Source organism: Ambystoma mexicanum, chromosome 6p (assembly GCF_040938575.1).
Source record: "Ambystoma mexicanum isolate Mex_15411 chromosome 6p, UKY_AmexF1_1, whole genome shotgun sequence".
NCBI classification, from domain to species: domain Eukaryota; kingdom Metazoa; phylum Chordata; class Amphibia; order Caudata; family Ambystomatidae; genus Ambystoma; species Ambystoma mexicanum.
In genome coordinates, this window is record NC_090935.1 from 1,247,071,287 (window position 1) to 1,247,088,051 (window position 16,765).

The 16,765-nt window shown below is 46.8% G+C and overlaps 1 protein-coding gene across 1 annotated transcript in view; it reads right to left on the reverse strand.

Moving 5' to 3' along the window:
• Nucleotides 1-16,765, reverse strand: part of CEP78 (centrosomal protein 78) — a 1,593,497-nt gene that overhangs the window by 694,986 nt on the left and 881,746 nt on the right. Inside the window, exon 8 of the mRNA XM_069625901.1 lies at nucleotides 3,474-3,538. Within this exon, the coding sequence (XP_069482002.1) occupies nucleotides 3,474-3,538 (65 nt within the window). The remainder of the gene's footprint in view (nucleotides 1-3,473; nucleotides 3,539-16,765) is intronic.

Sequence of the window (16,765 nt, forward strand, 5' to 3'; positions counted from 1 at the left end):
GTAGCGCTAGAAAAATAATTGCAAAGCTTGAGAGTAAACACAAACCGACAGGATCGATTAAAGCTGCTAGAGCTTTAATAATTACGTGAAGCCAACTTGAAAGACATTTTGCAGATCGTTCAGCTCAGGAAATACTCAGAATGAAATATTCCTACTATATTAGGGAATAAAGCGAATCGCTTTCTTGCTGCTAAACACATCCTATCACAAGCGGAGTGCACCGTATGCCAACATCCACGGAGGGAGATCTACGTGGGAGATAGGCCGCTTCATTAGCACACTACGATGGGAGCCCTGGGTGTAGTTAATCCCCTGCAGCAAAATACCAACAGCGGGCACAGTGTGTCTGCACTGCAGTTTGATAAACAGACTGTAGAAACTCAGGAGGACCCAGTCCCAAATACCGGACCCACCTTCAACTGGACAGGCTGCCCAACCTTAGTTATGTTTATAACAATGCTTCACCTCTCATAGCAATTACAATCGCTGCATGCAAATATAGCTGAGTGCCCCCCTCGGCGACCACGTGATCTGTGCTGCCATCGCCTGCGGGAGCTGGAGAGCTGGGACAGGCCTGCAGGGATCCCAACCGGCTTTTTGGAACAACTGTGCGAACCCTCGCGAGATTGACTGCTCATGCACCAGGCCCTGGCTCTACTCACCCCCCTGGTGGTGCATTGGGAACCCTTTAAACCTAAGGTGTGTATCCCTGACACAGAAGGAGTGCTCATGCACTAGCAGAGGCCCACAGCTCACTTTGAGAGGATGACAAAGGGGAGTGCAAAGACCCAACGCTCCATGAGTCAGTACACTAAGGCTACACCTAAACAGCCAACGACTGTAAAGACTACAATTGACATAGAGTAGGGACCGTCCCCAGTCGAGCCTACCGAAACACAAGGCATGATGGCATGCAGGAAGGATTTTCTAAAGTGCATAGCAAACTGGACTACATGACCAGCACCATCGACTCCATTAAGTCGTGTATAGACAGAACAGATCAACGCTTCGATGAAGCAGAAACAAGGGTGGGCACGGTGGAAGACGAAGTGTCCACCTCCGGGCCGACCTAACTGCACTCTCCAAGCAGGTTCTACAAGTAGAGAAGAATGATGACCTAGAGTCACGTCCCGCTGAAACAATATTCCCATTATAGGGACCACAGAGAGGAACTCAGAGTCCACTATGGAGCAATGGATCACAGACACTTTGCTACCACTGCTGAGTGACCCTATAATATCACCGCAATTTGCTATTCTACGTGCCCGCAGATCCCTAGTGCCCAAACCTAAACCTGGCGCATGCAAACATTTCCGTCGCTGGAAAATCAGACGCGTATAAATCGGGTAGATCCAGGAATTGCATAATACAACTGTGTGTACAGTCATACTGAAGTAACTCTTATGTAACTGGGGTGGTTTCTGACCCTGTACGGTCTCCAATTTTCCATAAAGCCCAAGACCAATGGAAGGCTTCCTCTCCCTACAGGGATAGGGATGAACAAAAAGGGCCTGTGAATATGACACTGAGAAGGAGAGAGAATCAAAAGCCTCTGGCACCATGTAGAGGGCCTGTCCCTCTGTGAGGTGGAGAGATAAGAGAAACCCACCAGATGGTGAGGAGTGAGAGGGCCTGCAGAGCACTTCTACCTGGAAGGAGCCAAGGAACTGGGAAAGCTCAGGCCCACCGCCAAGTGAAGAGATGCAACCACACAGAGTGGTTCACCGGCACCTGTTCAAACCAGCGCTGAAGTCCCTTGCCGAACCAGTGGGAAACACTGACGCCTGTGCAAAGTCCTAGAGGACCGAGGAGTAGCCAGAACCGCGATGCCGCGTCTGCAGAGGACACCGCTTTGCCTGAAGAACGCTGATGCATCAAACGAGGTACGCAGTGTGTCCCAGGAGGCGGGAGGATGACAAACAGGCCCGGCAATACCCCAAGAGGGGGTGAGAAACTGAAGAGCCCAAGAGGAGCTGGAAGCTAAAGAGGGGCAGAGAGACCAAAGAGCCGAAAGAGGGGCTGAGAAAGCTGTGACGATTCCAAAGACAAGAGCAGTGAGCCTGCTACGCAATACCCTCCCTAGGGGACAGTCAAGCGGGATCCCATTGGGGGTGCCCCCCCCCTATGAGGACAAGGAATATCAAAGTAGGGATTTCTTTTCACCTCCCCTCACTGCAAGGTCCAAACCATGTGTTGGATATATTGGAAGTGAACAGGGTAGCCCTGTGCAGGGTCCCTTTAAAGTGGATAGCTTGGTCTCTGACATATCTGTTGCAGTCTCACTGTGAAACCCAGAACCAAAGGGATCTGTCCTTCCACTCCAATGAGGATCTAAATTAGAAAGAAAGAAGGAAAGAAGGAAAGAAGGAAAGAAGGAAAGAAGGAAAGAAGGAAAGAAGGAAAGAAGGAAAGAAGGAAAGAAGGAAAGAAGGAAAGAAGGAAAGAAGGAAAGAAAGAAAGAAGTACAGAGAGAGAGAGAAAGAGAGAGAGATAGACATATATATATATATATATATATATATATATATATATATATATATATATATAGAGAGAGAGACCAACTGAGACATGATAAACGCGCCAGCTTGCCCTTCTGCACAAAGAAGGAAGTCCTGTCCCCTCAGGAGGAGCCAAATGATACAGCTAGGCAGTCGCCAGTGACCCAAAAGAGCCTGTGGAGCACTGCCTCTTCATCAAGGGCAGAGATCCCGACGATCCCAGCACTGCCAGGAGAAGAAGCCACTTCCCACAGCAAAAGATGTACCGGCATCCTGCTCCTCCAATGCAGGAAAAAACTGTGGCAAAGCAGCCGATTGCGCAGTCTGGAGCCAGGACGAAATTGTAGGTCCACAAACGCCAGGAAGACCAACTCCACAACCGAGCACCACCGCTGGAACTAAGGTATGTGGCGGTGCACACATTTTCGGGATGGAGGGCAGTGTGACAACCCTGTAGCCCACACACACAGAGCTGATAGTTGTAAGAACCCAGAGGGTGTAAGAGAGACTGCCAGAGAAACTGCAACCAAAGAAGGGGCAAGCAGGCCTGTAGCGCACTAAGGGCTATAGTCAGAAGAGCCCAGGATCTTGCCATTTGGGCGGAAGGCCCTTGAGAAATATTTTGTGTTCATGTTTGTTTTCCTTTTTGGTGGAAGGGACCAGGATCAAGTTAGCTTAGGTTTCTAGATGGCGGACAGACTTTATGTTGTACCGCATCCTGATGTGCACCCTTTCAAACTATTTTCTTTTTCTTAGCATAGGGACCAGAAGCATTCGGTTAGTATAGGGTTTTGACACAAAAAAACAAATCACTTTTCAAACCACAATGAGCTATGCATTTCTTGATTCTACCACACACCATAGACCATATTTATTTTGCTCAAAAGCTGTTTTGAATGGAATTAAGCAAAAATCGAAAACATTCACAAAAAATTTAGGAAAATTAAAGTCTGAGGTGCTCTGTAGATAACTTACCTCAGAATGTATGTCATGTGCATTCATGAGTACTCTTTCAATAATTGTTTTCAATAAATTATGATCTGAAATGAAAATATGCATTGGGAGTTAGGACTTTCTCCGTTTAAATATTTTCATTAACTTAACAATAATGCACAGCTACCCTTCACTCTGACCAGAGCAACCCTTCCCCATTTCACGAGAAGATAACAATTGAACCTTGTCCCTCCCAGAGAAAGGCTCCTTCAACGGATGTCACAGGGTTGCCAAAGCCAAGAAATACACTAAGAACACAAGTTCAAGTGCCAATTTCTATTGAGGAAATAATTACAAGAAATGGGCCAACTTAAAAATAAATGGTATCTTCCCAAACACAAAAAAATCAAGACGGTTCTTCCCTTTGGATTTAGCTGTGGCCTTTCTTACCTGGCTCTCAACCTTTCCATCCTTTTGAAGGTATGTCCCATTTGTTTGAGAAGGGGTGACAGAATCCCTTTTGAGCTCAGTTTCCTGGGTTTTGCATGCTCTAGCATTGGAGCTTTTTCTTCAGATGATTGACTAGCTGCAGGCTTTCAGAGATCCTGAACCCCAGGACTGCCTCAGGACAGTAGCCTGGCAGGAAAATAGGTCGGAGGGATTAGCTGGTAGAGAGAGCTAAAGTGGCATTGTTGAAGGCCTTTCCTAACCGGGGACCCTCCTGCTTCTTCCCCTTTTGACTCTGATCTAATGCTGTCCTTCCTGACCACCTCTTCTTCCGTCTCCTACCTTCTGGTCAAGCCTATGCCTGACCTGGTCTGCTGGATTGTTCTTCATCTGGCTGGCTACGGGACTACCACCCTCCTTCTGACTGTTGTCACCTCTAGCCCCCTAAGTCCATCTCCTGATTTCACCTCCTCTTCCTCTATAGGTGTTAACAACTTTTGCTAGTCTAAGTTCTTGCCACTTGAGGGTTCTTCCACTTCTTTCCTATCTCTTCACATCCTGCCACCACAATCTCCTCTCTCATACTATATATTACCACCACCTCCTTCCTACCACTAGTACCTCCAGGAATCATCTCCTCCTGATGTTACTACCCGAACCTCCTCTGTACCACCTTCGCCAACTGATGAGGTCTTAGCCTCCTGTCTGTTGGGTCTTACCAACTCCTCCTTCACTCTTGGCCCTCACAACTTCTGCCTGCTGTCTCTGCTGATGAAACCAGACACTCCCATCTCGACACCATCCACTTTCTACAACTCACTTTCATCTCCAGCCACAGCCAAACTCAAGCCTCCTGCAACCCACACAGACTGGCGTCCCTGTTTTTTTAGGGATTTGATGAGTAGCTGCACCGGTATTTATTGGGAAAGACGTGGGGTAGATTGCTGCTTCTGGGTGCACCTGGCCTCCCTTTAGACCAAGAGGATCAGACCAAGTCTTCATTTGGCCTGTCCATCATTTTGCATTTAATTCCTCCATCTATGCCACTCTGTTTCTGCCTCCGTAAGGACTAGGGCCCTCATTACAAGTTGCCAGGCAAGAAAAAAGTGCTGGTAACAATGCTTACCTTCACTTTTTCTGGACCAGCAAATTAGAAGTCTACCGGTAGGGGCTGTGAACTACCGGCAGGTCTCAATGAAGCACCGGCGCTGTTACTAATGGTGCCGGTGCTTCAGTGTTTGCATTCCCGTGCAGTCCTATGGGACTCCAGGGGAAGAGGAACCTACTGTTCCTCAGCCGCCCGTAATCTCCCAGTAACACCGGGATATCGGGCAGCAGAAACGGTAGGGTGAGTCTGCCGGTAAGCCGCCGGTAGAACCAGTGGGTTACCGGCAGACTCGTAATGAGGGCCTAGGTCTCTTGTTTACCCAGCATGTAAATGGTAAACTGGAAAAATTATAGCTACGCTTTTAAAGTCCCCTGACTGCACAGAAAAAGACTATCCTCCATTGTATCCTCGTCGAGGGAACGATCTGCCAGGAGACAAGGAATGGATCACATTGTGTCACATGTGGAGAAATATGTGGTTGGAAAACCACGACCTTGCGTCAAGAGCAGTTCCTCAGAGTAAACACGTGGAGAAACCTGTAGTCATAAAACCATGAACTTGGAATATTGAACCTGAGTTTCCAGAGTTTGCTGCTGGTTAGTGCCTTGCCTGAAACTTTGGGTGGAGCTGTAACAGTATCAGAAGAAATGTTATCGCCGGGGTGGGAATGAAAATTACTCTCAATAAAGGGAAGCTTTTGTTTTTTTATTCCTGGAGCTTTGTGTCTGCCTATGGAGAATTTGAATTCCACTCAATTGAAGGGGGATCACAGCAGGATTGTATGCAGAGAAGAGGATCATGGTTTCTCTGACTGTTCTGACCTGCTGGGGAGGTTTAAAGTGATCATGACTATTCTGCATTAACTCTTGTGACTTAGGACACTTACCAGATGGCCTACCTTGTTACAGAGACCAAAGGAGGCTGACCAGGAGAACCCCCCCCGTTCCCCCAATACATCCCTGGGTCCATCATCCACTGTCTCTGAGAGGCTCCCGGCTTCCTGAAATAGCTGTACTCTAGCATTTACAAATTCAGTAAAATATCTACAGTTCCTATCTTTCAGAGTTGCTGCCACCTGAAGGATAGAGGATTGAGTAAACAGTATTGCCCATTGCATTTGAGCTGAGCAACCCTCCAGCACCCTTTGTCTCTAAACATTAAGTGTGACTCAGCGGCTGTACATAATTTGAAGGCATATTTATACACTGTTAAGTTTATGATCTTTCAGTTAGTACCATCTGCAATATAATGTACCAGTCTACTTGAACTGTTTCTGAGTCTCATGTACATGAAAGGGGGCAGGACAATCCTGCCTTAAAGCAAAATAACCACCCACTTGTTTAAGTTGAAAAGGGAATACCAAATAATGGACACTCCACAGTGATTAGACAATTTAGTGAGCAGAACGCTGTCTATTTGGGTAACCTGCAAGAAAGTCACTATGAAATTACTTTTCTATTAAATAATCCTGTCCTTTGATCTGATTTTTAGGCCCGTAATGTTCGATCTATGTTTTATTTATCTTCTAACTTTGTGAACCATTAACATAGTATAGCCCTTTCCGACTTTGTTCTAGAGCATTCAACAGGGGTCACAGCACCAGTAATAGTTGTGATGAATCTAGTGAAATCATCACTAGGAACCTGGTATGGGCCTGTTCTCATGTGGCCAGGGAATGGCAACCGCTACCTAATACTGTCCCTTGGGGTGGTTTCATGTGGGAGGATCACATGGGAGGTGACTCATGTCGGGGAACATTGGCGAATTCCTTATCTCAGAATACTCCTATAATCCCTGAATGTACTGTAAAATAGAACAAACTAGTATCACACAATCTTCTATGGCTTTCAGTTCCCATAATGCTAAAAGTACTAAGACGAGGAAGAGGAGCTCAGAGGTAATGGGAACACAGAATGGTGAATATTCAAAGGTGCGGTCGAATTGTTGCCACTCAAGGCACCTGAGCGGGATATTTAAAATCCCAGATGAGGCACAGCTGTGGAATGAAAGAAATGACGAGAATGAAGGTGAAGCAGAGGAGGAAGGCCACAGAGCATTCAATGGCCATGCAGGAGACGTGACTGGGATCGCCAAAACCATCCGAGGTGCAGGAGCAGCACCGAAATGAAGCCGGCAATCAGAAGTCACTATGAAGGGTGAAACTGTTGAAAACTGTAGAGTACGCCCAGTGGGAAGGGGCGTACTAAGAACAAGCCAGCAACTTGCCGGAGAGGCTCATAGAAGTGGGAGAGGAAGTAGACTGAGCACTGAAAGCAAGAGGGAGCCACCGCAGAGGATCGGTGAGTTGGCAGTGTGTGAATGCTGACACCGGGACGCTCCCTACACAAAAGCTGTTACAAAGTCACAATATTGAATACCGAACAATTGACTAAGCAAAGCTTATATTTTGAATATCAAATAATTAAAGAAACTGAAGCAAAGAGGCAAAGAAGAAGGTTCACTACAAGAGGGGAAAGCTTATGACCAGCATTATAAATAGGCAAAACACAGGATAATAGGTTGACTACCTCTACCTTTAGTCCATGACGAACACCAGGTTAGATCCAAGACAATCTAATAAGATTTAAGATTACTCCTACCACAAATATTGTACATTTGAAAAAGCAGTTCATATTATTTTAGGGCATTTTATGCCAGGAATAAAAAAGGCTCACAAAAGGCCTATACATATAAAAAACCAAATCTATGCTATCCACTTACAATCTAGCTGTTGTACTGACACCAGACCTTTCATAGTGACAAAATTCAGAAGAGAAAAAAAAAAAGAGAACGGGAAAAACAGTATAAATTACTGTGGACATAAAAACTTATAGTTAAAAGGGGATCAGTAGTCTTGATCCTTCCAGCATTTATGCATGCCTCATGGGTTTTAAGGGAGTAGTTGAGGGTTTATTTTTTCATATACTTCATATTACAACCACTCTATTTTGTTTTACCATGTCGATGTAGGGAAAAGGGGGTTACTTGTTACACACCCAATACCCTATATTTGATTGTTGAAATGAGAGATAGGAAAAAGATGTACAGAATTCCTATTAGCAAGTCGACATATGTTTCGGCCTTTCTAGCTCGTACAGTACACTCTCTCGGTGCCGTTGGTTCTGATGTTGATGCCCGTCTCCAAGACAAAATAGCTAGTCTTTTCAGTAGTTTATACTTTCCCATTGATTTACTATCTGTGTGTGACTCAAATTTCTTCAGGACGTTGTAGGTCAATTTTTAGATGACTTCATCTGAGTCCTTAGCGGATGCCGAGCCTACAGAGTGTGTTCATTACCATATCTTTTGTATTTTGGTATCGTGATGGAATTGGAAAAAGAGCTTTTCACGACATTTCACTGGAAATTACACTTTTTTCAGTATGGTAGTAATTACCTCTGTTATTATGGGAGATCACCAACTGAAGTAGGGTGACTCCTCTACTGCTCGTCTCACGGCTTTCTCAATCAAAGAGAAGGTTTGCCGGTCAGGGACTAGAGGTAGGGGTAGTCGACCTATTATCCTGTGTTTTGCCTAATAATCTCCCATTTGATAGCGTTGACCCCCCCCGGTAACAAAAATCAGGGAGTACCCATTCTTTAAATACTCCCAGCATTATAAATAGTCAAGAGGTTGTGAAAAGACTTTTTGAAAAATTATCGTTGGGGAAAGCCTCTAACCAATACTACCCACAGGCAAGAGGCGAAGAGAAAACCATACTAAGACAACCACTGGGAAAAGCTCATAACCAGCATTACCATCAGCCAAGAAGTTGTGAGGAAACCTCAACAAAGCACCCATGGCATAAATCCCCTTATAAGAGATATACTTTGGGAAAGCTTATATCTCACATTGCCAACAGCCAAGTGAATGTGAAACCATACCAAGAGATTAATGTGGAAAATAATGGAATCAATATTGCCATCAAGTTTGAAGTTAGTTGTAGGAGTTTTCGTCCTGGCAGGAGAGTATACCAGGAAAGGGATTATAATGGTTAGTCCTGGCAGGCAAATAAAAGAAGATGGGGTTTAACAAGATAACTTTGTGGCAAAAGATGTGCTGAGAGAACCTTTGTTGAATTAAGAGAATCCATGTACTTCATGGGTTTGCTTAATTCTTCATTTGTTTGACAAACACTGGCATCACTGAGACAAGTTGATTTTTGCTAGCATGACAAAAGTGTTTTATTTTACGATGGAATTGAGAAAGAGTAAGTGCTATCTTGACAAGAAGTAGCTCCTATGAGGAAAGTGCTAAATGGTGACAGAAGAATTACATTGGTTTGAACTAGTGTTTTTGAAAAAGTCAATCATCCTTGCAAGAGGGATGTTGTGGAGAACATTCAGTTGTTTCGATTATCAACCAACTGTGGTGGAGAAAGCCATTTTTTGTACCTTAGAGAAATACAGCAGTTGAAAAAGACTTTTCTATTACCTTAAACAGAACTTTGTGAAATCAGAAAAGTAATCAAAGTATTCCTCAATTGATCCAGACAAAGAGAATACAACTGTGTTTGCAAGGAGTACTTTCAAGAACTTTTATTTTTTATAAACATGTTTTATTATTTGGCATATAACCAGAATTAAAAGCATCACAACAGAAAAGAACACTGTACTGAAGCACATTTGGATGACATTGCCAGGTGTAAAGAAACCATATACCACAGGAATCATTATCAAAGAAAAGCTTCCAAGACCAAACGCAAAGATTACCAATCTGTAAAAACCCATTCCCGGCACCCTAACCTCCCCGAGCCCACTTCTCCCAAATCTACCCCCATTTCCCAGGACAACCTGCTGCATTACATATTCTTTTCTCTAGAGCCATACAGCAGTCCATTTCAGTAACCCATTTTGCCAATTTTGGGCATTCTGCTGCCCCCCACTGCGCTGCGACAGATTGCTTCATCAGTCCGGCCACTGTAGACACAAACTGTTTCTCAAACCTAGTGAAGCCTGTTTCTCCCCATTCTCCAAAGAGCAGTAGTAGTGGATCTGCAGCTATTACCAATCCGGAAACAGAGCAGATTTTTTCCAGACATTTCCGCTAGAAGCAGCAAAACTGTGGCCCCGTTGGCCCCACTTGTGTAAGGCAGTACGTGAATAATACACCCTGTGCAAGACCTTGAGTTGTTTCAGCCTTATACCAATTTCCCTAGGAAAGAGTAGAGTCTTCACCCAGTCCTCAGGTTAGTGAGAAACCAAAGGGTGTACCACCCCCTAGTCCTCTGGGGCTTGTCATCCAGGAGGCCAGGACAAGGACATTGCTTTTGGATCCAGTTCCTGGGGGTGGACCAGTGTAGGAGGATCACCTGGGTGATGGGTCTTCGGGGAGTGGGGTTGGGGCAGCCGATGGGGAGATGTGGTATTCTCCCCTCTTTTGTTTATCTAACCAATTTCTTAGGATTCCCTGAGGTTCCAACTTCCCCCCCTTTTTACACAAACACTGGGCTGAAGAAGAGGGTTACAGAGTATCAACATAAACTTTCACACATCGTATTGGACAGGTCCGGCTAATTGAGTCAGGCAAAGTAAGGCACTTGATTCTAAGTGCATACACGTGATACCAATTAGCTCTCCTCAAATGAATAAAAGGCAGAACCTAGAGACTCACTCTGAGCAATGCGGAACACGAGTACAAGCAGAACTTCCAGGACTAAGGCAAATCTACTGGAGCAGAGCGACGGACCATGAGACTAGAGCAGCGGGTCAAAATCCCTTAGAGTTCCCTACTGGAGGTTGCTGCCTCCAACAGGCCGCAAAAAGATACGTGGAGAAGGCCAGATCCCACATCAGAAGGCTGCATTGTGTTTCAAGGATGCCAGCGACCCTCCCGCATGAACAGCAGAGTTGGGGAGGCAAGGTTAAGCCTGTGGTACTAGCCTTGACACACACACAGCCGGTCAGTTGGCAAGTGACCTGAGAGACCGATGTCTCTTAAAGTTCGAAGTAACAACAGTATATCACAAGTGAAGTCTGCAAGTGTGTGGTGTGAGACGTGAAGAAAGGCAGACCTGCGAATGAACTGTGAAGTGAGGACATCTGTGAAATCAGCTATAACAAATAAAGGAGTGGTCTGGCGAAAGGAAGTAGCCCACTCGAAGGTCTCTGTGAAAGGCACATTGTTTGGCGATAAAGCGAATGCACAGCAAAAATAAAACAAAACTAACTCCTAGAAAAGGAGAGTGGAACTTAAACTGTGAACCTTGAGTCAAATTGGTCCCGCAGTGGTCTGTAAAGAAAGCCACGCAAATTTGAAAGTCTTTGACATCCGAAACTGGTCCGATGCAGACAGAGGGAGACCCGAAATGTAATAAGCTTGGGGAAGGGAGCCCCCCCCTTTGTTGTGAAAGGTCTAAGCCCAACAGAGGGGGATCTACGTGAAGTGAGAGGTCTGAGCCCGACAGAGGGGGACCTGCATGAACTTTAGTTGAAACATTATTTGTAAGTCAGGAAAAGACACTTTAACATGGCAGGCCAGGCGGGTCTCGATCCACGTTGTTGAACCGTTTATTGTGTTGTAAAGCAAGCCAGAGTATGTCATCCTGCCTACAGGGACAGCCTTACTCTGATGTCTAACGTGGGAAGGAGAGCTGGTTCAACCACATTCATTCTTTTGAGCACTGCTTTTTCCTTTGCATACATTTCTCCTTTATACACTTTTTGTACCAGAGATCGGGCAGGCATTACGTTTTGTTAGTATAGGTCACTTTGATTTGACTGATTCCTGACTGTTTTGTTTATCGTTTGATGGTCGAGACGGCTCCCATCTTAGTTATAGGGCAAAGTAGGAGTTTTTCCAGCCCCAACAACTTCAATAAAGGTTTTATAAATTGTACCCATTGTGTCAGTGTCACATTAGTGATACGATTCCTCCCCTACAGGTTACAACAGGCCAAGGTCCCTCTCCCATCGGGTTTACCAAGTCTTTTGTGGCAAAGGCAGCAAAGAACTGATAAAGGGTGGAAATAACCTTGCTATTCATGTGCCCCATGCGCCCCAGAAGGTTTGCTTCTATTGGGGCAGAGGCCGGGACCTCCCGAAGTGACTGAAACTGCTGATAGGGCATGTGAAAGTAGCAGATAGTGGTATGCTTAAGTTTTCGGCAGACCGGAATTGTCACATAGCTCAGGAAAAGAAATCAACACCCCTTTTCTCACTATATCCCCCAGACGCTGCACCTCACATCCCTCCCAATTGTTTACAACTGCCAATTGGGCAGCCCAGTAGTAACTGCACAAGTTGGGGAGCCCAATACCCCCTCCCACACAATGCAATGTGGCCCAGGCAATACAGGGTGGCCTGCCCCTCTCGCCCCACATAGAAGTGTCCGAAAGGTTGCCTCCACTCCGTCATATTCAGCCCTGGGAATCTGCAGTAGGGCGTTCTAGAGGACATACATATACCTTGGCAAAATCAGCATCTTGAATAGAGCTGCTTTACTGAGTAGAGTCAACGGAAGGGACTTCCAATGAGTGACATCTTGCAAACACATATCTGTGATAGGGTGAAAATTGTGACGTACATAATCAGTGAGGTCAGGAACCACCCAACCCCTAGATATGTAAAGCCCTTGGTTGAGACCCTGGTAGGGACAGTTCTGGGGAGGATCATCCCCTATAGGTGGAAGAAATTAGACTTTCCCCAGTTCACTTTTAACCTGCTAGCCTCTTGAAACTCCTGCAAGATCTGTGCAACATGGGCACAGGTCCCTGCGGTTTACTGAGGTAAACCAAGAAGTCGTCCACATATAATTAGTCTACCCTCACCCCCATGCTTCCAGCAGAAACCTGACCAAGTATGGTCCGTTCTCAAGCGGATCGCCAGGGGCTCTATAGCCAATGTAAATAGGAGGGGGGATAGAGGGCAGCCCTGCCCCATCTCCCTCTTCTGGGGAAAAGCCTGGCAGGTCACCCAATTAATCCAAACCTTTGCAGTTGGGAATGCATATAGTAGTCACACCCATCCCAGGAAACGTTTACCCGAACTCCATGCGAGAGAGCACCTTCAACAGGAGCCTCCACTCCACCGAGTCAAAGGCAGCCTTCTCCAGGTACACAGAGAAGCACCAGCGGATCCCCCAGTGTATGCGCCTGAAAAATAGCCATAAACAGCCTACGAATGTTCATCCTAGTTGATTTGTCAAACATAAACCTGCATTGGCCCGGGTGGACCAAGGATGCAATAACTCTTGTAGGGCGTTCACCCAAAACCTGCGCCAGGATCTTAACTTCCCCATTGAGGAAAATAGGCCTATCGAGGCACATGATTCCAGGGCTCTATTCACCTTGGGAATGACAACAATGCAGACTCTCCTGAGGTCTGGGGGTAGTACACCAGTAGATTTCAAGTGAGTGAAAAAGCTATGCAAGTGCAGCAACGTTGTTTCATCCAGCTTTTTTTAAACCTCAACCGTAAACCTATTGGGTCCAAGAGCCTTTCCTGACCGAAGGTGCGACACCGCTGCCACTACTTCCTCCCCAGTAATATCTGCCTCCAGATCGTCCCTCTGGGCAGGGGTCAGCCGCGGGAGCGTGACATCTGCCAGAAAGGGAAACAGCCCACACCTGATCTTCAGTCTGTGGGGATCAGTAAAGCGCCTCATAGTAAGTGGCCAACCCCTCATCTATAACCCGCGCCCCTTCCGGATCAACCACCTCCCTCACATACCTGCATCCCTCCTCCCTCCTTTCCAACCAGGTCAACATTTTACCTGCCCAGTCTCTGGACTTATATTTGGCTTCTCTTGAGCCAGTGCATTCGTTTGGCATTATCTCATGCGGTATTCCGAAGTCGATCCTGTGCTTTGCAGAGCTCCTCCAGTTTATCTTGGGTACCCTACTCCAAATACGCCTCTTCAGCCACCCTTTCCTGTTCCTCCGCCTCCCTCAATGCCTGCCCATGAATTTTCCTGTGAGCTGCAACTAGGGAGATCATCTCGTCCTGTAGGACCGCCTTATACCTTTACCAAAATACTCATTTGTCTTAGAAGCCAATCCCTCCAGAAATTCAGGAAACCCCAGATAATAGCTGTTCGTTTGCCATGGGGGCCGTTCCATCTTTTTACTTGTATCATGTACCATGACCAAAGGAGAGTGATCGGAAATGCCCCTAGCCAGGGAGGTAGCCGACCTAAGCGTATATACATCCCTCATCTGAAATATTCAAACCTGGATAGTGAGCCGTGCACCCCCAACAAGGAGGAGAAACCATCCTCCTGTGGGTGTACCTCCCTCCATGCGTCCACCAACCCCATCACAAGGGTGCATGTGCTCAGTTTTGTGGGTGTGCCAACTGCTCGAGCCCTAGTGTGCTTACAATCTTGCGCTGGATCCATGACGTCTTTGAAATCCCCCCCGCACCCCCAGTGCTGTCTGGATTTCATCCAGCAGTTCCAACGTCAGGGATGGGGGGGCTTACACACACACACACACACACACACACACACACACACACCGCTCCCCAGAGTTCCCTGATCACCAGCAGAAATCCCCCATGCTTGTCCTGCAACTCCTCCTGAAGCCGAAAGGTAACACTCTTATGCAGTAGTATCAAAGCACCCCTCGCCCCTCTAGAGAAGCCAACACTGTACAGAAGTTTGTACATTTAAAATAGCTGCACTACGATCCAGCCAAATGAGTGTCTGTCAGGAGCACTATATCAGGGGAGTACCGATTAAGGAATTGCAATACCATTCGTCTCTTAATGCTGGACCCCAGCCCATTCACATTCAAGGTAAAAAAGGAAATTGTCCTAGGTGTATCCTTCCCTGCCATACTTGGAAATGAAACCAGTGTTTCAACCAGGGGGATCTACTCCTTATGGTGATCTGGACAAGTAACGAAAAAAAAAACATCCAAATCCCAATCCATTCCTGTGCTCCAGTCATTGAACCAACTCCCCCTTCCCAATGATCCCAACTGATAATCTGCAGTGTAAACAAGAATACCCCCACCCCAAAATAGAAGCACCAGTCACCCTAACCCCTGAGTCCCCAGAAATCTAACAACCCTTGAACACATATTCGGGGTAACCTACGAGAGCCAGCTGAGCTCCCATCCAACCCTGACCTGGGACCGCCATGTACAGGATCTCAGCATGCAAAAGGAAAAGAGAAAACCCCCCCAAACATCAATGAATTTCATCTTTCACTGCAAAGCGTCCATCCCGCACCCATGTTCAGCAAGTGTCTTCATGCGCTTGTATGCCTCCTGCAGACGTGGCCAGGACAGATGTCTCTGTGTCAAGCAGGACCGGGGGAGATTCTCAGTCACGACCCTGATTGGGCCGGCCTTTTGATGCTCCAGAGGCTGGCTCAGACAGGATATATGTGTCCATCCAGTCCCAAGGCTCCTTAGGATTGTGAAGCAAATGTACTGTGCCCCGATGATAAACCTTGAGTAAAGTCGGGAAGAACAATCAATTTAATGTTGAGCGACATCAACTTCCTCTTAACAGAGACAGAGGACTGCCTGGCCCGCTGAACCTGCTTCGTATAATCCAGGAAGGAACCAATGTGATTCCCATTATATGTGATCAGGCCTGCAGCCCTTGCTATATGATGAAGAGTGTCTCGTCTGTGTAGTTTAGGAGATGTGCGATCTCAATGCGCGGAGGTGAACCAGGCGCTGGGCGGCCGGTTGCACACGGTAAGCCCGTTCTATTGAAAACAAGTTAGAGAGTTTTGTGGACGCCATAAGATCCGTCAGCCAGCGTTCAAGAAATAGCTCCATACAGGGCCCTTCCTCCTTCCCTGGCACTCCAAGCATTTACAGATTATTACGCCAGGATCTTCCCTTGCTGTTTTCGGGTGATTTTCTAGGATAGCAAGTTTCTGGGACACCAAAGCCATCTGTTGCTCCATCCTTGTGAGCGTATCTTCATTATTAGAAATCTGTTGTTCCGCCTCGCACACCAGTGAGGACAAATTGCACAGGTCCTGCGTAAAAAGGACACCTCTGAGGCCAATCCACTGATCTTCGCTTCGTTTGAGGACCTGGAGTCTCCTATGGTGCTCATAACATCTTTAAGCGATATCCTCTGGTCTTCCCCAGAGGTCCCCAACACAAGCACTGCTGTCTCTTGCGACACAACAGGCGATGGTGGGCCTCCCACCGTATATCAATCCATTTTGTTTTGTATGGTCCCTTTCCAGGGGTTGTCTTTTGCCATTCCCAGAGGAGCTATTGCCGTCTGAATGGCCCTCAGCAACTATCAGAACCTCCCCAGTACACAAATGTCCACAAATGTCTGTGTGAGAGAATCAGGTGTCTGCCTCAATTATCACAGTGAGGTCTCCACCGGAAGCTGCGCCACACACACCCCAACTGGCTCTGCATCACCAGGTGTCCCAGTGCCTGCTATTCCTCCGCAAACTTCCGCGGCCCCCAGGGATTCCGGCATGTATACACTGTCCACACAATACCTCTTCATTGTAGAGAGTTTCCTACTGCCGGGTCGAGTCTGTCGTTGCTATGTCGGTGAGGGAGGGTGAGGTAAGTCAGGCTGTGCCACCAATTTGTATGTTTGCTTAAGGCATGACCTCCGGACACCCAGGTGCGCAGTGTATGCAAGCGGGAGGGCAATGTAATGTACCCCCGCCTGTGAGCCCCGAAGCACCCACATGGGCAAGCAGTGTCCACACCTCAGGATGTTTGCAGAAGGATCTTTGCGGGGCCCTCTAGCCGGCGCTGGTGGAATTCCTTGACACAGTGTCCTGGTGCTGCCTCAGTCTGGGTTCTGCCACTAGCAGGGATCTCAACTTCACTCTGGGTTGTTAT